Source organism: Culex quinquefasciatus, chromosome 3 (genome assembly GCF_015732765.1).
Source record: "Culex quinquefasciatus strain JHB chromosome 3, VPISU_Cqui_1.0_pri_paternal, whole genome shotgun sequence".
In the NCBI taxonomy this organism is placed as follows: Eukaryota; Metazoa; Arthropoda; class Insecta; order Diptera; family Culicidae; genus Culex; species Culex quinquefasciatus.
In genome coordinates this window covers 177,164,791-177,185,948 of record NC_051863.1, presented here as the reverse complement: position 1 = coordinate 177,185,948, position 21,158 = coordinate 177,164,791, and the positions used below count along the sequence as shown (strand labels likewise).

At 38.5% G+C, this 21,158-nt stretch overlaps 4 protein-coding genes across 5 annotated transcripts; 1 reads left to right on the top strand and 3 right to left on the bottom strand.

Annotated features, from left to right (window-relative positions):
• Positions 1-241: 241 nt before the first annotated feature.
• LOC119769339 lies at positions 242-1,087 on the bottom strand. The gene has a single exon (XM_038261364.1). The coding sequence runs from the start codon at positions 1,085-1,087 to the stop codon at positions 242-244; it is 846 nt and encodes a 281-aa protein (XP_038117292.1).
• A 3,600-nt stretch (positions 1,088-4,687) lies between these two features.
• LOC6048523 (charged multivesicular body protein 4b) lies at positions 4,688-6,459 on the bottom strand. 2 transcript variants are annotated; one of them, XM_038264910.1, is made up of 4 exons: positions 6,314-6,459; positions 5,987-6,215; positions 5,354-5,791; positions 4,688-5,289 (listed from the first exon to the last, which is right to left on the bottom strand). In XM_038264910.1, exons 2-4 carry the CDS (start codon positions 6,165-6,167, stop codon positions 5,231-5,233), a joined length of 678 nt encoding a protein of 225 aa, XP_038120838.1. In that variant the 5' UTR covers positions 6,168-6,215; positions 6,314-6,459; the 3' UTR covers positions 4,688-5,230. The 2 variants fall into 2 exon arrangements, with proteins under 2 accessions (XP_038120838.1, XP_038120839.1); XM_038264911.1 differs by having other exon boundaries at positions 5,987-6,211.
• A 2,218-nt stretch (positions 6,460-8,677) lies between these two features.
• Positions 8,678-9,209, top strand: LOC6048515 (U6 snRNA-associated Sm-like protein LSm6). The gene is made up of 2 exons (XM_001865390.2): positions 8,678-8,810; positions 8,882-9,209. The coding sequence occupies exon 2, from the start codon at positions 8,897-8,899 to the stop codon at positions 9,134-9,136; it is 240 nt and encodes a 79-aa protein (XP_001865425.1). The 5' UTR covers positions 8,678-8,810; positions 8,882-8,896; the 3' UTR covers positions 9,137-9,209.
• Positions 9,195-19,432, bottom strand: LOC6048516. The gene is made up of 3 exons (XM_038262552.1): positions 19,036-19,432; positions 9,582-9,667; positions 9,195-9,522 (listed from the first exon to the last, which is right to left on the bottom strand). The coding sequence occupies exons 1-3, from the start codon at positions 19,063-19,065 to the stop codon at positions 9,405-9,407; spliced, it is 234 nt and encodes a 77-aa protein (XP_038118480.1). The 5' UTR covers positions 19,066-19,432; the 3' UTR covers positions 9,195-9,404.
• Positions 19,433-21,158: the final 1,726 nt, after the last annotated feature.

Genomic DNA, 21,158 nt, shown 5'->3' with positions numbered 1-21,158 from the left:
ACCTTTCCGGAATCCGCAGACTGTATCCGGTAAGATGTTGTTGTGTTCCAGGAACCACTCCAGTTTTCCTTGATCATGCTTTCGTAGGTTTTGCGAAAGCATGATGCCAGGGCAATTGGACGGTACGATTTCGAGTCGTCGGCTGGTTTTCCAGGCTTTAGGATGGGAATTATCTTAAAAACCTTCCACGATTCTGGTATGACGCCATCTTCGTAGATTTGGTTGAATATTTGTACCAGGGTCACTTGAGCGTTGAAGGGAGTTTCCGTATTGTTGAGTAGTTTAAGTCATCTGCACCAGGTGCTGTGTCCTTCCCCTGTTTAAACACTGTTTGCAGGTCGTGTATAGAGAAGTACGATTGTCCATTGTGCCTCCCACAGTCGCAGACCGACTCCGGCGGAGGAGGTGGCCTCGTCGAAGAGGGTGCTAACCGATCGAGAACTTCCTCCAGTATCTGCTCATCCCTCAGCGTTTGTTGTCTGCCAGCAGCTCTCCCCTTGTAACGCTTAGCCCACCTCCATAGGTCTTTGACCGATGTTTGTGAGTCCAGCGTGTCACATTTGGCTCTCCACGATTGAGAGCGTTTGGATTTCACCAGATCCTTGAACCGTTTCTCTGCTGCAGAATAGTCCTGATAGGCTTCGTAGTCGAGTGAGCGGCGCCAAACGCTGAACTTCTGGCGACTTTCACATTTTGCTGCATCCAACTCATCGTCCCAAAACGGAAGTGGCACCTTCTTCGTTGTCTGTAGCGGTCTTGGTGGCGGGCATGCTTGTACCAGGCTGGTTTTGACGATCTGGAAGAACTCGTCGTACGTTGGATTCCGATTCCTGCTTACTGCTTCTTCCACAAGGTTTTCGTACAAAGTCCAGTCCACTTTTTTGTAATTGATGGCTGGAAGTGTAACGTCCGAGTGGATCGAGGTTGTACCGAAAGAAATCGGCAGGTGGTCACTTCCGTAGGGATAGTCCAGCGTCTCCCACTCGAACAGCAAGCTTATGTCTGCCGACGCCAAAGTGACGTCAATAGCGCTGGCTGATCTTCGTGCGTCCACTCTGGTGTAGCTTCCGTTGTTTAAAACTACCATCTGCGCCGCATCCACGGCAGCATCAAGTGCTTCTCCTCGTGCGTCGTCTCGGTGGTCTCCCCATGTTGAGTGCTTGGCGTTCCAATCACCGCCCACGACATGGCGCGGGAATGTTCTTGAGAAAAGTTTCGAGCTCCGCTGGCGAAACTGATGCATCCGGATGGATGTATACCGACACTATCGTCAGCGTACCGAGGTTGCACACTACTTGGCACGCTACTGCATCTAGCCCCACCGGGGCGACTAGGTGGAATGTTTTAGGGTGCATTTCCTTTCGAGCGGCAACAAAGACGCCCTTCGAGTTGCTTGTGTGGTCTTTGCGAAATAAGTGAAAGCCTGGAAGGTTGAAGCTTGATGAAGTATCAAGGTGACTTTCGGAGATCAAAACAATGGATGTTTTGGTTGTGTTGATAAGGTTGATAATACTTGCCGATTTAGTAGAAGCTCCCCTGCAGTTCCATTGCAGGAACTGCAGAGGCAATGCCGACGCTGGCGCGCCTGAGGTGACGGTTTATTATAATCTCAGCGTGCCAACGTATTGCTTCACCTTATCGACCAGCAGCTCGTTGACCCTTGTGCGGAAGACTTCCGTCGTTACTTCGTCTTCTTGTGGGTCCATCAGCTTGGAGATTAGTTCCGACATGGTCGTCGAATCCACTCCCTCCTTGATGGCATTGGCGACAGGTTCATTGATGTTCAGCTCCAATGTTGGCAAAATGTCCTCGTTGCCGTGGGAGTCGACCACGACTCTCTTTTTCGGCCTGTGTTCATGTTGACTTTCTGAAACCGCGGGAACTCGTTTAGGGTTCTTGGTTCCGGGGACCGCGCGTTGACGTGGAGTGGCCTGGGATGTCGAAGGTCCGGCGAGAGCCGGTTGGAGTTGAGCGGACGGAGTCGTCGAAGGTCTGGCGGATGCCACCGAGTTGGTAGTTGACCGACCGATGCTTGAAAACCAGTCGGTAGGTCCTTGGGAGTAGGCCTGCTGACGCTTTTGACTTGCTTCTTTTTGTTCCTTGGCCTTGGGGCAGTCCTTGTGGTCGGCCCTGTGTTTCCCGGAACAGTTCACGCATGTTGGGTTGGTCTGATCGCATTGGTGGTCGTCAGCCACCTCTTTCTCCGGGCAGAACAAACATCTCTTCTTGGATTTGCATCCCTTATCGCCATGCCCAAAACGCCAGCAATGTTTGCATTGGCGCATCGGGTAGTTGTAGGGTTTGACCGAGTACAACACGTAGTTAAGTTCCACATGGGTAGGTAGTTTCAGACCGCTGAAGGTGACCACAGTCGTAGTTAGCGCAGTCTCACCACCATCTGCGGTCTTCTTCTTGATGCGGCGCATTTCGAGCACATCTGGGTTGTTGAATTGGACGCACTTCGTTTTGTCGTAGGCCCTGGCGTCCTTGAGCTCATCGTCAGGAACTTCCAGCCCGATGTGGGCAACGCCAAGGGTTTCGACCAACCGCTGGGGGATGGTGCATGTAAGGTTTTTATGTCGAAATTCGCACAGCTCGTTTGCGGCACGCGCCGTTTTCATAAGCACCTTCATCTTCTTTTTGCCAACTGGCATGGCTTTCACGAAGTCGGGGCCGAATTGTCCAATCAGCTTCTTGGCAAGCGTTGAAGGAGCCAGGTTGGCCGTTCCGGTCGTTTCCAGCATAACCAGGAAAGGTCCCGTGGAGAACGGAGGATATCTTCGCTTCCGAACCGGGGACGCATTTTCCGCATTCGCCATAGCAACAAAACGATGGTTTGTACCGAACAAAGGGATTTCGCGAGCTCTTTGTTCGAATAAAGCAAAACTAATCAACAGCGCAGGACGTCTGAACGTCTGTAGCTCACCGTGGTTTGCTTGTAACTGTGATGTGGAAGATTTATGAAATTCAAATATGTTATCAACTAAGCGTCTCCATTACACAGTGGTCCAGATCGCAAAATTAAGTGGAAAATGGATTTTCCGAAAAATGGTGACGTTTTGGAGCTTTGGTGTCTTCAGAAGAGTTGTTGCAAATGGAAAGGGGCAACTTTTGGTTTGGTTCAAAATTAGGGTGGTTCACGATTAGGGTGATTTTGAAAATCTAACTTTTCAGGAATATTTTTGGGAATTTTTTGTCTTCTAAAAGTTGATGGGCTTGCCAATCCAAGCAACTTTGTCGAAGACACCAAATTTTATCTCGTAATCTACGCCTTCTATGACCAAATTTATAAAAGCATCTGAGCAAACCTTCAAAAATCAGTTTTTGAACGTGGCAATTCAGGGTTAACTTTTAGAAAAGTGATATTCGGAGCACTTTTAGAGCTCTACAAAACAAACATTTTCATTTTTGACATGTCAATTTGGACTTAAGGGTCAAAGTTACAGCCATTTTAAGGTAAAAAAGATGCAAATTTAAAACTTAAATATCTCAAAATGGCGCAAGCCAAATTTTAAGCACTAGGTTGCATTTGAAAGAAGAGATCTAGCACTACAAACGCTGAAAAAATCTCAGGGGTGTTTTTCTTTAAACTTGAGATATCTTCATTTGAAAAAGTCTAATTTTCAAGGGAAAACCATATGGGACCACCCTAACGAAATTCGAAAATTGTCCAAATATATGTTTCTCCATGTAATTTTGCCCGCTGAATCTGAATCTGCCCTCAGAATTGAGCCAAAATGTCAACAAATCGATTTTTGGTCATATTTTGGGTTTCCATGTAAAATTATCATTTAAACCCAAAATATGACCAAAAATCGATTTGTTGATATTTTGGCTCAATTCTGAGGGCAGATTCAGATTTAGCGGGCAAAATTACATGGAGAAACATATATTTGGACAATTTTCGAATTTCGTTAGGGTGGTCCCATATGGTTTTCCCTTGAAAATTAGACTTTTCAAATGAAGATATCTCAAGTTTAAAGAAAAACACCCTGAGATTTTTCAGCGTTTGTAGTGCTAGATCTCTTCTTTCAAATGCAACCTAGTGCTCAAAATTTGGCTTGCGCCATTTTGAGATATTTAAGTTTTAAATTTGCATCTTTTTACCTTAAAATGGCTGTAACTTTGACCCTTAAGTCCAAATTGACATGTCAAAAATGAAAATGTTTGTTTTGTAGAGCTCTAAAAGTGCTCCGAATATCTTTTCTCTAAAAGTTAACCCTGAATTGCCACGTTCAAAATCTGATTTTGAAGGTTTGCTCAGATGCTTTTATAAATTTGGTCATAGAAGGCGTAGATTACGAGATAAAATTTTAGTGTCTTCGACAGTTGCTTGATTGGCAAGCCCATCAACTTTCTAGAAGACAAAAAAATTCCCAAAAATATTCCTGAAAAGTTAGATTTTCAAAATCACCCTAATCGTGAACCACCCTAATTTTGAACCAAACCAAAAGTTGCCCCTTTCCATTTGCAACAACTCTTCTGAAGACACCAAAGCTCCAAAACGTCACCATTTTTCGGAAAATCCATTTTCCACTTAATTTTGCGATCTGGACCACTGTGCATTAGAATGCAAATCGTTCAAAGAAAATTATGATTTTTTTTTTTCAATGTTGGTAGAAGTTGTTGCATTTCAATTTCATTAAAAGGCATTCTTTCATTGTATGACATAGTCAACGCAAATCCATTTTTTTATTATTTATTATTAGAACTTATTTTATCAACAAAAAATATATATAAATTTCAGAACTCACTACATTATCTTGCTTCAATTTTGATGCACAATCACCTTCCCCCTCATCACTAGTATTTGCATTGATTTAAGGGTTAGTTTACTGAACGTTTCGTTTCTCCTTAGTGAAAAGCTGGAAAAAATCATTGTTTTTTTTTTCAAACAAAGTATATAAGACAAACCGAACTGCAGGATGCACACACAAGTCAGAATATTCTCTACCAGAAATAACACGATTACTACCTTATTTCGATCCAGACTAATCTCACCGGTTTATTATGGTTTTTCTTTTAGTTTTTTTGGAAATAGGTTGTTGTTAACCATCATCGTTGATATACCATTTTTACATACAATATGGTGTTATTTTAAGTGCATTTGTTTCTGAAGCTAGCCTTGTCCGTGAGAGAGATGCGGCGCAGCACAGCTCCGAGGATTTGCGAGCATGCGAAAGGGGGGGACAGGGTGTAAAGCAAAGTAAAGGTCAGTTAGGGATTCTCCTTAGTTCGCCCACGACATCAGCTCCTTCATGTCCGGATCCTCGTCGTCTTCGGTGACAGCTGAGTTGGGAAGGACAAAGCATGAATGAATGAAGAAACAGATGAAAAATCGTGACCAACTCACCCTTCTTTTTCTCCTTCTCTTTCGCCTTGCTGGGCAGATCCGTGGATGGCACGTCCGGCAGCTGGTCCGTCTCCGGCTGCACGCCGAGCAGCTCCTTGTCCAGCTCTTCCTGCTCGAGCTCCTCCAGCTCCTTCTCGAGCTCTTCGTCGTCGACGTCCTGGCCGAATCCGACCGCCGACGAGATGGCGGTGGAGATTTCGTTCGCCATGTCGTTCTGCTCCGCAATGTCGTCCATCATGTCGTGGACGTCGTCAACGTTCATGTTCTTGTGGGCCGACTTGAGCGCGTCCGCCGCGTTCTTCATCGTCGTCAGCACCGCCGTGTTGGTGTTGGCGTTCTCCAGCGCCTCCCGCTGCATCTCGATCGTGGACAGCGTGCCATCGATCTGGGTCAGCTGCTTTTCGTAGCGCTTCTTCCGCTTGAGGGCCTGCAGGGCGGCTGTTGACAAGAGTTAATACAACCGAGAGTTATGAGTCACCTCCCCAAAAAGCTTAATCAAGCTTGACCAAAATTGAAACAATCTTTCGCACTATCACACTCAACTCGAACCTTGAGCAAAAATTTGATATTCTTCCTTCCAGCAAAAGTGTCCCACCTGTTCGTCCCAAACTCTCCCCCCTTCACACCCCGTACCTCTCTTATTTTTGGTTCCATTCTTCCGCGCCGTGTCCAGCTCGACTTCGATCTTTTTCTCCAGAAATTCCTGCTTTTTGGTGAGCATATTTTCGATGTCGCGCAGCTTCTGGATGGCCTCGCTGGGCGTAGGCGCCGGTTCGCCCTTTTTGCCGGAGAAAATCTTGCCGAAGAAGCTCATTCTGTGGCGATTTAGTTGTTGCTGCGACTGTCGCGATCCAAGGTCTTCCTGGTGGGAAAACGCAAAATTTAATTTACGTCCAAACACGCGCTAATTTACGTAAATTCAGCGACAAAGTCAACATTTCAATGCAACACAACAATTACCTTACTTCACTGGCGCTTCACGCACTGAAAATCGCAAAGTTGGACCAGAATTTTGCGATTTATTTGCAAGACGAAAAACTTTTCTTTCTTCAAACTTCACTTTGCTTTTTTTTTGATAGTCGATGCGATGCGTCACTTCGTCGAGAAAAACATGCGAAATCGAAATGACAGTTGAATCGATGAACCCTGGTGGTGAAGTTGGTCGGTGACACGTCCCTGACTGAAGAATGTCTTGCATCGTACGAATCGCCCGACAATAGCTCGACACGCACGACAACGATTTTTTTGTCGTTTTTCATGAAAATCGACTTTATATTTCTGTTGACGCGAACAGTTTAACAAATTCTAAAATTCTAAATTTTAAAAATTCTAAATTTTAAAAATTCTAAAATTCTAAAATTCTAAAATTCTAAAATTCTAAAATTCTAAAATTCTAAAATTCTAAAATTCTAAAATTCTAAAATTCTAAAATTCTAAAATTCTAAAATTCTAAAATTCTAAAATTCTAAAATTCTAAAATTCTAAAATTCTAAAATTTAAAATTCTAAAATTCTAAAATTCTAAAATTCTAAAATTCTAAAATTCTAAAATTCTAAAATTCTAAAATTCTAAAATTCTAAAATTCTAAAATTCTAAAATTCTAAAATTCTAAAATTCTAAAATTCTAAAATTCTAAAATTCTAAAATTCTAAAATTCTAAATTCTAAAATTCTAAAATTCTAAAATTCAAAAGGTTCTAAAAGGTTCTAAAATTCTAAAATTCTAAAATTCTAAAATTCTAAAATTCTAAAATTCTAAAATTCTAAAATTCTAAAATTCTAAAATTTAAATTCTAAAATTCTAAAATTCTAAATTCTAAAATTCTAAAATTCTAAAATTCTAAAATTCTAAAGATTCTAAAATTAAAATTCTAAAATTCTAAAATTCTAAAATTCTAAAATTCTAAAATTCTAAAATTCTAAAATTCTAAAATTCAAAATTCTAAAATTCTAAAATTCTAAAATTCTAAAATTCTAAAATTCTAAAATTAAAATTCTAAAATTTAAAATTCTAAAGTTCTAAAATTCTAAAATTCTAAGGTTCTAAAATTCTAAAATTCTAAGGTTAAAATTCTAAAATTCTAAAATTCTAAAATTCTAAAATTCTAAAATTCTAAAAGTTCTAAAATTCTAAATTTAAAATTCTAAAATTCTAAATTTAAAATTCTAAAATTCTAAAATTCTAAAATTCTAAAATTCTAAAATTCTAAAATTCTAAAATTCAAAATTCAAAATTCTAAAATTCTAAAATTCTAAATTCTAAATTCTAAAATTCTAAAATTCTAAAATTCTAAAATTCTAAAATTCTAAAATTCTAAAAGGTTCTAAAATTAAAATTCTAAAATTAAAATTCTAAAATTCTAAGTTCTAAAAAGGTTCTAAAATTCTAATTCTAAAGTTCTAAGGTTCTAAAATTCTAAAATTCTAAAATTCTAAAAGTTCTAAAATTCTAAAATTCTAAAAGTTCTAAAATTCTAAGTTCAAAAGTTCTAAAATTCTAAAATTCTAAATTCTAAAATTCTAAAATTCTAAAATTCTAAAATTCTAAAATTCTAAAATTCTAAAATTCTAAAATTCTAAAATTCTAAAAATTCAAAATTCTAAAATTCTAAAATTCTAAAATTCTAAAATTCAAAATTCTAAAATTCAAATTCTAAAATTCTAAAATTCTAAAATTCTAAAATTCTAAATTCAAAATTCTAAAATTCTAAAATTCTAAAATTCTAAAATTCTAAAATTCTAAAATTCTAAAATTCTAAAATTCTAAAATTCTAAAATTCTAAAATTCTAAAATTCTAAAATTCTAAAATTCTAAAATTCTAAAATTCTAAAATTCTAAAATTCTGAAATTCTGAAATTCTAAAATTATAAAATTTTTAAATTTTAAAATTATAAAATTATAAAATTTTTAAATTTTTAAATTTTAAAATTATAAAATTATAAAATTATAAAATTCTTAAATTCTAGAAATTCTTAAATTATAAAATTCTTAAATTCTAGAAATTCTTAAATTCTAAAATTCTCAGAAATGAATAAATTGAACATCTGTCAGATTGGAAGTTGATTGATTTTGAGCGTGCTTACTTTTTAAACCCAGAACTGCGTTTGTTCCAGTGAAGGTGTACTTTCTCTTTTTCAACACTAAGGGAATGTTCTTTTATTACGTAACGCAGCTGGGGGAGGGGGGGGGGGCTGTCGTAGGCTGTTTTACGCTCCATAAAAAATATTAAAATTTGTATGGAAATTTTGTTATGTGGGGAGGAAGGGTGTCTGAAAATTCAATTCTTTGCGTAACGTAATAATAGAACGCTCTCTAAATTTGCCACCTAGGTTAGCCGCAGGCGGCTAAATTTTTGTTTTGACAGGAGGAATCCCGGAAAAATTGTTTACTAAACGTTTTTGAACAGTTTTGGTCAGCATTTTCGACTCATCGCTCGTATTTTTAGTAAAATATAGTTGTAAGTATTCAAATATTCACATTTATTCACATAATAGTTTCAACAACCATTTCCCTCCCTTGTTGGGTCAGCATCCCGGTCAAAATATGTCGCGCAAGGAAGCCCTGTCTCAGTTCATCAACCAAATCCACGGCCGTCCGGTGGTGGTCAAGCTGAACAGTGGCGTAGATTACCGCGGGGTGCTAGCTTGCCTGGACGGATACATGAACATCGCGCTGGATCAGACGGAGGAGTACGTGAACGGTCAGCTGAAGAACAAATACGGCGATGCGTTCATCCGGGGAAATAACGTGCTTTACATTTCCACTCAAAAGAGAAGGGTTTAGGAGGGAGGTCTTTCTGCCGGGGGGTCATTTCTTTTGTTTAATGGATAAGCGAAATAAATGTAATAAAATATAACAACCTTGTTTTATTTCTTCTGTGGAAAGTTTTAGGTTAGTCCACGTGGTCCAACACTGAAATAGGGTAAAGTTCTAGAAATTGCTTCGCTCCGGCCACGGCGACGATCGCCAGAGGTTTTGCGATCATCACCATCACACTTAATTTATATCTTTATTTTAACTTTATTTACACAATAATTTGTAGCGATTAAAGCTAGTGGATTCCATCCAGTGGCGAGTAACTCTTGTACTGGTACAATTCGGGTCCTCCGTAACCGTAGAGCAACTTGCCTCGGCCGTTTTCGTCATAGTACGGATATCGGTACTTTGGCCTAAAATATAACAAATTACTTAAATTTGATTTAACACTCCAAAACTAATTGAATCTTACCGCTCAAAGTACTGGAAGTTGGGGGCCTTTGGTTGCAGCGTAGATTCGGCGGTTTGCGTGAGAAGTGCCAACAGGAACGCCAGAACCTGTGAAGGAAAACAAATATTACTGAATTAATTATGAGGTTTCAAGCCGTTTATTGGTTCAAGGTCAATCACATTTCAATATCGTAGCATCGCGCACCATCGCAATGTGGTGAAACCGGTTTGGATTTCAAAAATTGCCCGCAACCGAAAGTGTCCACGCGGCTGATCTACGTGACACCACGCACGTTTTGCACACTCAAAGGTCGTCCCGAGCTGGGCTAGTTTTCGTGGCGACAAATTTAGTGCGAAGTGAAACAAAAACGTAGTGTTTGAATACTAATTGTGGCATTCCTTAATTATTGAATCGAATTGTGAAAAGTGTACATATGTACAATTGACAAAAAATTAACAAACAGCAAAAAATAATTCACTCAATCATGTTCAAATAAATCGAGTCAGCAAATGAAGATTCATAGCTATTTTTTATTGAATATTGTGTTAAAATGTTTTATGGTTTTTAGGGACTCGTGGCGCGGTGGTTAGCGGCTTCGGCTGTCGATCCCTAAGTTGCTATAGGGCGCGGGTTAGATTCCCGCCTTATCCTCCTGGCCTTCTATCGGATAGGGAAGTAAAACATCGGTCCATTTGCGTAAAAGAGGTTTTGGGTGACTCACCACACATGCTTCGGACGCCTAGAAATAAGCAGAAACTTACAACAGAGCCCACAAAAGACCCGGGGGTCGTTAAAGTGGATTGCTCATTTTGCTTTGCTTTTTTTAAATAGGAGAGAGTGAGGAGACTTGATCCCAACCCTGTATCTCGTCAGCATGTGGGTAAAACAATTAGCTTTGTTCTAGAAAGTTGTGCGAAATTGACTAAAACTCATTGTAGAAAACAAAGAAAAAAATTAAAAAAATGGTTAGACTGAGTTAAACACATTTTTGTAAGAAGTGCTGCAAAAAACTTCCAAGATGTGTGGTGGTGCGTCTGACCCTTTATATTATTGCTTTGGCGCAGAGCTGGATTCTGCATTTGACAGCGCTCAACTGTCAGGTGAGGTGAGTAAACACGACACACGGTCCTTCCTCCTCAAACAACAGTCGAACAGCCAAGACCGGTGTTGGGGATTCTCGTCGGTAAATATCGGGATTCCACATTGGCGATCCTGCCAGGTTTGCCATTTAAAACAGATGGCAAGCAAAGCAGAACCAGAAGGAACCGGACGAGAATCCCCAGCACAGGACAAAACAGTGCAGTGTGTTTTTGGTGGGATTTCGAGTAGAAGGTGAGTGCTGGGTTCTGTGCGGGACTTTTATGGTCTGATCACACAAGTTCGTGTTGCGGTTTCTCGCAAGGTTCTTATGAATGCAAAGTAAATGAAAGTGCCAGGCGTGTTGTAAGAGTTTTTACTCCCGCATGTTTCCTTGAAGTGAGCCAGTAAAGTCTGTGCACACGAGTCCGGAGCGAAGGCAGGTACAGAGTACTTTAATATTCTGTTCGGATAAGTTCGTAGATTTGATTCCTAAGGTGTGCTCAGGTGTGTTTGTGTAGCAGGGCTTTCAAGGTCAGTGTTGACGAATCTGGAACGAATGAAGGTTCCAATTTTATATTCGCGAGTTCTAATGTGGGCTGGAAAAGTCTATTTCGCAAGAATCTAGAAGTAATGCAAATGTATGGTGTTCTTTAAGAGTGTTGATTACCATTTACAGAGTTTTGTGGAGAAGAGTCGTAAGGTTTGTACACACGAATATGCAACGAGTGTTTTCATAAAAGTTTCAAGAGTGTTTCCTGACTTGCTTAATTGTTATTTTTTTCTTTTCATAGTTGCATTGTTCAGCAGAATTCTATACGAGAGATGATGTTAGCAAGATTGAAGCCAATACGAGGAATTATGTCTACGAGATTGATGCGAGATGGGATGTCCGCAAGATTGAACCAAATGCGAAATGTCCGCAAGCTGAAGCGAATACAACATGCGAGATGGGATGTCCGCCAAACAGAGGCGAGTGCGAGATGGGATGTCCGCAAGATAGATCAACATGCGAGATGGGATGTCCGCAGGATTGAACCACATGCGAGATGTCCGCAAGCTGTAGCGAGTACGAATGTGAGATGGGATGTCCGCAAGATGAAGCAACATGCGAGATGGGATGTCCGCAAGATGGAGCAATATGCGAGATGGGATGTCCGCCATACTAAAGCGAGTGCGAGATGGGATGTCCGCAAGATAGAAAAACATGTGAGATGGGATGTCCGCTAAACTGAAGCGAATGCGAGATGGGATGTCCGCAAGATAGAGCAACATGCGAGATGAGATGTCCGAAAGCTGAAGCGAATAAGAATGCGAGATGGGATGTCCGCAAGACTAGACTGAAAGCGAGATGGGATGTCCGCAAGCCCAAGGCGGATACGAGATATCCGTAAGATTGAACCAAATGCGAAAGACTGAGATGAGTCCGAATGCAATATGGGATGTCAGTTGGACGGAGGCATTTGCGTGATTGGCCCTGTTGCGGGTGGAACGGTGTTTCTTGAGATGATGGACTTATGTACGGGAAAATATCGATTTCAGCTGAATGTTGGTGTTCGGGCTAGACTTGGCCCAAGAAGACAACTGAGTTGGCGGTGGGCTGGAGTGAAAATGACGGTGTACAAATTCGACAGACTGTGTTTTGTAAGGCGTAGTAGTGGATCTCTGTGTGCAGCAACCATTGTTGCTCTCAGGGTGGTTCTCAGGGCGTTGCCGATCTTTTTGACACGTTTGGGTTCCAACAATTCGACCACGCTCAGGTCTGCTTCGGTATAGTCTATGTTCGGCAACTTGCCTGGGTTCATTCCCAGCCGTCCCCGGTTTGGCATTTTTTTTATGGCAAGATTTGTTTGATCGTGTTTTCTGTCGGATGAATGTCGGTTCCAGCCTTATGTAGAGATTAGGTTGTTAGGTCACCGCACCACCTGTTCATCAACATCAAGGCCGCGTTCAGTCGATCGCGGAGAGCAATTACAATAATGGACAATACGAGTTTCCTTGGAAGCTGATCAGACAAATCAAGATAATGATGGATAGAGCTCAGTGCTGTGAGAGGATATCGGCACGGAGTCGGACTCGTTCACTTCACTTGTGGAGCTACAACAGGGCGAAGGAGTCTCTTGCCTCTTTCAGTATAGCGCTGGAAGTTGACAGGCTGGTTTCAGGATAAGAGACATGATCTTCAGCATGTCCAACCAGTTAGTTCTGTTTCCCAAACGACAGAACGCTCAAAGTGATTGTGAATGCGTACGCTTGTTCGAAGCGGAGAAGGTTGGATTAAACGTGAATGTGGCAGAGATACGGAGCCTGTTCGCAAGAGGAGCCGAGTCCCCTAGGGCTCGCATTGAACCAAGCGTTGCGATCGACGGGGACGATTTCGATGAGTTTGTGTTGTCGGCGCAAGAGCCTGAGTCCCAGAAGTTCTCTTTACATACGAGTAGTTCCACGTACAGGTCGCTGATGGGACCGGTCGTCCTCTCCGGGTACGAGAGGTGTACGGCGTCGACGTCTTTGAGCGCCGGTGTTAATGACCATCTTCGGCGGCTTATTTGTGGACGGGGTGTGGCGGCGGAGAATGAATCCCTAAATAAGAGACATGCACCCATGAACTGAGGTTGTTGGCGGAGAGTCGTGCAACAGGCCAAGCTAATGATACAGTGCCAGCAGAGGTAATGTGGGTTGTTAGGTCATTCCAGGTGTAGCAGTTCTCTCTCCGGTAAATGGACAAAAGAGGGGCAAGATCAAACTGCTTCGGTAGATTCGCTGATCCAAGGATCGTCAACTCGAGTCCCGAAGTGTATAGTGGTGTATGGAGAGTGTTTGGATTGCCTCACCATTCAAGCCATCGAACACCTACAACCGAGTAGAAATCTATTAAAAGAGATCGCCAGGGCAGTTATGTAAAGCGAAAGATAAGTGGCAAATCAGCATCGCACTACGGCGGATGTGCGCTGTAAAGTCACATACTGCGCGTTTTTTATTTTCTGTTCTTGTTTGGGTCGCTTTTTGTATTGCAATGAAAGTTCTGACATTTGCTGGCAATACCTTGGGCAATACACATTCTGGAATGCCATGCGGTGGGTGCCTTCGAGGAAGCGAACAATGATAAATTGTTCAACATCAAGGCTCCAATCGCTCAGACCTTGGACTTGATTTTCAGTGGTTCTGAGTTTGAACCAAGGTTTGAAATAATAATGAGTTGGTTAAAGAGTAGAAAGGTAAAAAAAAAAGAAAAAATTTCACGCCGGTATCTGGGTTTTGGACTAGTACAGCCAAATGGTAAATTTCACACAAGCCAGGGCAAACGAGTGTCGGAAATGTTGAAATCCCTTAGGTTTTTCTCTTTTTTTGGAGAGGAGGGAGGATGTGTGGTGGTGCGTCTGACCCTTTATATTATTGCTTTGGCGCAGAGCTGGATTCTGCATTTGACAGCGCTCAACTGTCAGGTGAGGTGAGTAAACACGACACACGGTCCTTCCTCCTCAAACAACAGTCGAACAGCCAAGACCGGTGTTGGGGATTCTCGTCGGTAAATATCGGGATTCCACACAAGAGATCTTTTTTCTTTGGTTTGATAAGTATAGAAAACACTCAAAAATTATTCAAAAAAATATTTTTTATGCATGCATTGTTTGATAAACATATCAACTCCAAAACCCTTACGCATTTGACGTTAAATTTATCGTCATGCTATTTTTACAATCAATTGTTTAAAAAAGTGCGTTTAGGGAGACTTGATCCCTGCATTTTTACAGTCACTGGAATCAGCCTCAAGATTAAATAATTGGGCTGGGTTTTCGTACATAGTTTCCTTTAGTATAGTTGTACATAACTTACTGCAGTTTGAACCATTTTTCAAAAGTTTTATAAACAAAAATTACCAGCTTTAGTAAACATGCTCAATTTAGGTCTAAAAAAGAAAATTTTAAGTTTTTAAATATTTTGCATGCTAAACTTGTTATATTTTGAACACAAACGTACAGGTTCAATGTGAAATTGCTGTAACTTATAGGAAATTAAAAGTTTGGATGAATAAGAAACATTTTGCTTAAGATTTCTTCAAAATGTTGAAAGGGGGATCAATTTACCCCCAACATTTTGAAAATGCCGGTTTAAATTATTTTTTTAAAACGCTTGGCATGATTCGAAGAGTTTATCTGATGAAATACCCTTATCAGCCAAACATAGTTGAATGTTTCAGCTTTCAATTCATGCAAAAAGATCATAGTTTTGTGAGAAATTGACAGAGTTATGTGCGATACAAAAAAGGGGATCAAGTCTCCCCACTCTCCCCTTTCTTTTAATGTAGGGGGAGTGAGGAGACTTGATCCCCAGGGACACTTGATCCCTAGCCTAGCTTCGTTCTAGAAAGTTGTCCGAAATTGACTAAAACTTTTAGTAGAAAACAGATTAAAGAGGCCGTAGCCCTGTTAAAAAGCAGACAAACGTCAAAAAACAAAAATAACCAAAAGGACCGAGATGCAAAAATCATGTTCAATAATTAAAAAAAATGTTTCAAACTTTTATTTAATTTCAAGTCACAATTAAAATTATATGAAAAGTAAGCATTGTGAATAAATCATTTTAAGCTACAAAATTTATTTTACGTCAGAAAATTATTCAATAATTTGGCGTCCTGTACACAACCATTTCAATATAGCAAATAAGAACCTTATTCGTGTACTTTATTTTTTGGTCGCGTTTCTGGTGTTTACCTGAACAATCTTGAAATAAGTTATGAGGATTTAAGATTTTTCTCGTTACATAATTCCCCTGAACTGAATTTGAATAACTTTTATATTAATATTTCATCAGGAAAATATTATGCATCAGTTACCCAACAAGTACTGTACTTCAAAAACCTTCACGAGATCTTGTTTCTTCGTTTTGATACGCATTATTTATTCTTAAATTTACTCAAAAAAATATTTTTTGCGCATTTATTGTTTGATTACTTTATCAACTATAAAACTCTCACGCATTTCACGTTAAATTTATTGTCATACTATTTTTACAATGCATTGTTTATAAAAATGCATTTAGGGAAACTTGATCCATGCATTTTTACAGTCACTGGAATCAACCTCAAGTTTAATTAATTGGTTTGGTTTTTCGTACATGGATTCCTTTAGCAAAGTTGTAGTTTGAACTATTTTTCAAATGTTTTGTAAAATGCTTTTGTAATCTTGCTCGATTTTGATCTTAAAAAAGAATATTATATTTTTTATATTTTACATACTAAACATGTTATATTTGGAGCATAAACGTACAGGTTTTATTTGAAATATATTTATAGAAATTAAATAGTATGGATAGAAAAGAATCAATTTGCTAAAGGGTTATGCTAATTTTAAAAAAATGGCAGAATATCTATGAACCAATGAAAAAAAATCCTGAACTTTTGCGTCTTTTACCGAACTATGTTCCCGACGTTCAAAGAATGTGAAAATATTAAAAATCTTTTCCGCTTAAAAATACATAAATAGGCGATATTCAGATCACTTAACAATCGAAAAAATTGAAATTACAAGCCGTGGCATTAACATGGAATGGAAATCGTTTTTTTAAATGCATTTTACTGCCGTTCTACGAATAATTGTCCCATGTCAGTTTTGGTTGATTTTGACTTTATGACATTTTTAAATTTAGTTTGATGTGTACTTTAAGAAAAACACATAAAATCTGGTACTTTGTTCGGAAACTCATTAAAAACAACACCAAGTCTGTTTGTCCCATCGTTAAACTTCTACCCATAATTGTCCCACCAAGTATTTTCTTACACGGAATCTTTAGTTTTGCTTTTGTAAAGCAAGAGAATCACAAATAAAGGTGATAAACTGCTAACTGGGGTGATTAGGGACACATAGGGCGAATAGGAACCCACGGGACAATTATGCGTAGAAACACAGAAATCGGTCGAAAAATTTCAATCGCGTTTTTCTCAGTTGCACTTTTTTGAACATGGGACAATTATGCGTAGAGCGGCAGTTTACTCCAGCCCAGTTTTGCAGTCTTTATTTGAAAAATATCTAAGTATTTCCAAAGTCAATAATTTCCAAAGGGAGATTACTCAATTGAGACAAAAATGTTAGGTTTGATTTTAATGTATGAAAAAAAATCGTTGAGATGAGCAGAGAATTTCACAAACGTTCCCTTTTTTGACATTAAAAATTAAACCAACATCGGTTGAAAAATGAAAGCTTATTCAGTGACACTGAGAAGAGCTCGTTTTTTACAAAAAAAATTTTAAGATGCTGTATCTCAGCCCATCTAATCAAGAAAGTCTAAATACAAAAATTGTAAAAAAAATCTAACCTTTCCGAAAATATGTTTTTCAGGGGTGCTTTTCTTTCATCCAATATTGTTTTGATTTTTGCAATTACACATTTTTCGAAAATTCATAACTTTGATACCAGATTTTGCACCATCCCAAACTATGGCACAAAAGATGCCTTTTTTAGACCCCTAAACACAAAAAATAAGTAATTTGGAAATTAATTTTACCAGAATCAAAAAGTTTAATAAAAATATATATAACGTTGCCGAAGATACCAAATCATTAAGAAAATCTGTTCTCCCATTTTGTATGACCAGACCGCAAAATTTAATGGAGTGTTGTATGGAAAATAATAATCCAAAATGGATTCTATTTATAAGGGAATGCTTGGACAAATTTAGGTTACGTCAACAATTTACTTATGAACGACAATCTTTAATCTTACTAAGCAACTTTGTATTTTGTTTCATGATTTTCTGTCAAACACAGTAAAACATTATGTAAATTTGGAAGTTTTAATTTCGGAAGGTTGAATATCACCTCTTTTATGATGTAATTTTACCTCAATTTAGACTGAAAAGTGACATTACACCAGAAAAGTGGTAAAATTACACATTTTCAGAGGTAAAATTACACATTTTTTCTGACATTAAAGATACACCCCATCCCAGATGTAATATTACCAAGTTTTTTTTTACTGTGTACAACATTAACTCAAGCAGAACAGTGTTACGTGGCCAGTGTGAGTTTGTGAACAAATAGCGTTTCCTGCTTAGCATTATCAAACTCTATAAAAACATTCCAAACACATTTTAACCTTAAAAGTACATTAACATTCCAACTCCCAAGCCCTTAAAAAAGTTGAACGGTAAATTCAACTCGCTGGTTCTCAGGCATAACTCAACCAATCGGGTCGATTCTTGTTTTCAGTAATTTGTAAGAATGTCTATAGATGATCCTGAAACTTTGCAGAACTCAATTTGATAAAATCTGTACTTTTTGCGATCAGAAACATCGTTCCAACAACTTTGTGTTGTTCAGAGTACTATTTTTTGTAATCCACGTTCTGAAACTTTAATCCTGCTCACTCCCAATGAAAACATGCTCTGATATGAGCACATTTTGAATTTACATTGTTTTGCTTGAAATTTACAACCATGCCTTTTAAACGCAGCTCAATTGATAATTTTTTGTTGTGTATTTAACATTACTGAAATAAAATTAAATTTCCCATTTGTTTCGTTATGCTAACTGTTTTTCAATATTTCATTTAAAAATAACTAGCAAAGTAATTTTTAAACTTCTTATCAACGGAAGCTTGCTAATTTTCAAAATTTTCTCATCAATTTTGCCTTCAGCTATTTCCAGCCCGCTGCAATTATTTTTGAGTTTACTCTCTCGCCCTGCAGGCCCACGACCGTTCACCAATAATGCCGCTGCTTGTCTTGACCCACTTTTGATCTTCGTTTTTCATCACTCCGCTCTCTGTGCGGTGTTTCCAAAATTTGTTAATCGACCACAGACACAGACACCGCGTATGGTTTACTGATTTTGGGCACAGTAAAAAAAAGTATAAAAATAATGAAAAATATTGATTTTTTAATTTTATTTTTAATAAATCTAAAGATATCATACTAAAAGTTAAGACTTTAGTTAACAGTTACAGATTTTTCAATGTGTAACAAAACACTACGCGTAGCGTTCAACTTTAAACGTCTTAAGTCTACGCTACGAGGAGCACTCCGACAAAGGTATCGCTGCAGACGAATTGATTACGTAAAGGCTTGAACACATAAAAAAAACCTTACTAAAAACAACAGCACTATTTGTGCCACCGAGAAAATTCGCGATCAACCGTGCCACCCAACTTGGGCGGGCACAATCATGTTGCTGCCGATAGTGGCTGTTGCTTCCTAGTGGTTGTTAGTATTTGCTACTAAAACACGCGATAAATCACCAATCAATGCGGGGGTACCACACCACGGAACACGTGAAAGTTTTTTGGTACACTTTCGTTGGCTTACTTTTGCGACTAAGCTGTAATTAAGTTTGGGTTTTGGAATCGTTGGAATGTTTGAAAACTTTTTTTTAAATAATTTTTTTCAAGAAAACACTACTCACAGCGAAACAGAACGCCCCAAATTGGTTCATGATGGCCTCTAGAAGCAGCTTAATCCGTGTTCTAAGTCGGAACTAGCGAACCGAGTCTGCAGCAACACAACCTGCTCAAAGGTCGACTGAGCGATTTACGTAATTCTTAGGCCGCTGGGAAGCTTCAACAGGTGCAGAGATGTTTGTCACAATCACGCACACACACACACACTCACACGTAGAATGTGGTGTTTTTTGTTTCTTCTCGAAAAGACTTCAACGCCCGCGCGACCAAATCGAGACGACGAACCCCGCGTCCTCGATCGAGCTGATTCGAGTGGATACCGAGCCAAGACTGGTTTGGGCCGCGAATCACGAAACCGAACGAAAGTGAGCTGTGCGCCGCGTTGGAGAGACTCCAAGTCGATGGCGTTGGGGAGCTGCTATAAACCATAAAAGTTGTGGTGGATGAGAGTAGTGTGGCTGCTAGTTTAGTGGTCGTGGGGGCTTTTTTATAGTGGGAAAACCATGCTGGACATGGTTTGCTGAGCACAGTGAGTAGTGGTTTTGCTCGATTTTTAAAAATATATTTAAAAAAATAATAAAAAATTAGAAACAAAAAAATTAAATACATAATAAAAAAACAACATTACACAATTTCAAAACAATTGCAAAACAATCAAATTCTTCTTTGAATTTGTTTTTTTTTTCAATTAAAAAAACAGTTTTAATTAACGTTCGTAATTTTAAGTTACAGATTTCTGCAATAAATATGTTTTGTAAATCAAATTTCAATAAATGGACTTCTCTTTATTTTTTCTGATAACTATAACTATGCTTGAAACTTTTTAACAAATTATCATGTATCATTTTTTTATGATGCATATATGAGGGCAAAACAAAAATCACTTTGCTTGTGATAAAATGATTGTAATAATAATAATATTTTTTTTCTTTTTTTCACAATGATTTACAAGCTAAAGAAATTTGCGTCAAAACATTGTCTGAATCATAATTATAAAGACAGGATACCTAATTTGACATAAAATACAGTCGACTCTCCGGTTTTCAATCCCAGATTTCTTGATATGCCTTCCGATTGCGATGGGTTCCTCAATCCTTTCAGAAAGCATACTTCGATTACCGTCATCAGGGGTGCCATTGAGTCTGGGGGGAGAGATTTGAGATGAGAGTGAAATTGACTCAAATCCACTGTGGAAAACAATTTAAAAACTCTGATTGAGCTTCCAACATACATTTCTATAAATGTGCTCAAAAAATCTCCAAGAGATAATTGTTATGTTTTGATTTGTGCAGAAAACAATTCATTTTTTAAATGTTATTTTTATGCATGAATCAAACGTTAAACTTATCAGCTTCAAAACCCTTCAAATGTTGTTTAATCATATAATGCGCACCCACGTTTATGTGTGGGGGTAGCAAATTTATTTTACAATTTTATTTATTTGCAGAGAATTCTCTAAAATTCAATTCTGTTGATTGGAGCGTGTTCAGGGATTTCAAATCTATCATACCTTGACGAAACTGAGGCGTTTTTTTTTTTTTTTTTTTTTTTTGAATTAAATATACTTTATTGAATCTTTCTTTTAATAATTACATTTGGTTTACATAATAAGTGGTCAGCTGTGGCTCTTCAGCTTTAGTTTGCTTTTCGTGATTTAAACACTGTTCATTTTCATAACTTTAAAAGTATATGATTTATCATTTTTGTAACACTAGGTACAATGAGGAGAAAAAAATGTTAAGAAAACATAACCTAACCTAAAACTAACTTAAACTTACCATAAACTAAACCAATCCTTGAATCAAGGGGTATTCAGATATAGCACATTTTTCCCTGAATTTCAAACATTTTTCTTGAATCTTCTGATCCAACATTTTTACTTCTGCTAATTCATGAACCTCACTTGATCTTGTCCAGCCAGGAACATTCAAAACCATTTTGAGTACCTTGTTTTGGACACGCTGGAGCTTCAATTTATGAGTTCTAGCGCAACACTCCCAAACAGGTACTGCATACTCAATAACGGGGTAAATTATTTGTTTGTAAACTGCTAGCTTATTTTTCAAAGATAGCTTTGATTTTCTGTTAATTAAAGGATACAAACACCTGATGAGAATGCTGCACTTGT

Coding starts and splice junctions, on each gene's coding strand:
- LOC6048516 (XM_038262552.1), bottom strand. CDS start 19,065: ATGAACCAATTTGGGGCGTTCTGTTTCGCT. Junction 9,668..19,035: donor TTGGGGCGTTCTGTTTCGCT/GTGAGTAGTGTT, acceptor TTTCCTTCACAG/GTTCTGGCGTTCCTGTTGGC. Junction 9,523..9,581: donor AACTTCCAGTACTTTGAGCG/GTAAGATTCAAT, acceptor GTTATATTTTAG/GCCAAAGTACCGATATCCGT.
- LOC6048523 (XM_038264910.1), bottom strand. CDS start 6,167: ATGAGCTTCTTCGGCAAGATTTTCTCCGGCAAAAAGGGCGAACCGGCG. Junction 5,792..5,986: donor TGGAACCAAAAATAAGAGAG/GTACGGGGTGTG, acceptor TCTTGTCAACAG/CCGCCCTGCAGGCCCTCAAG. Junction 5,290..5,353: donor AGAGAAGGAGAAAAAGAAGG/GTGAGTTGGTCA, acceptor TTCCCAACTCAG/CTGTCACCGAAGACGACGAG.
- LOC6048515 (XM_001865390.2), top strand. CDS start 8,897: ATGTCGCGCAAGGAAGCCCTGTCTCAGTTCATCAACCAAATCCACGGC.
- LOC119769339 (XM_038261364.1), bottom strand. CDS start 1,087: ATGGTAGTTTTAAACAACGGAAGCTACACCAGAGTGGACGCACGAAGA.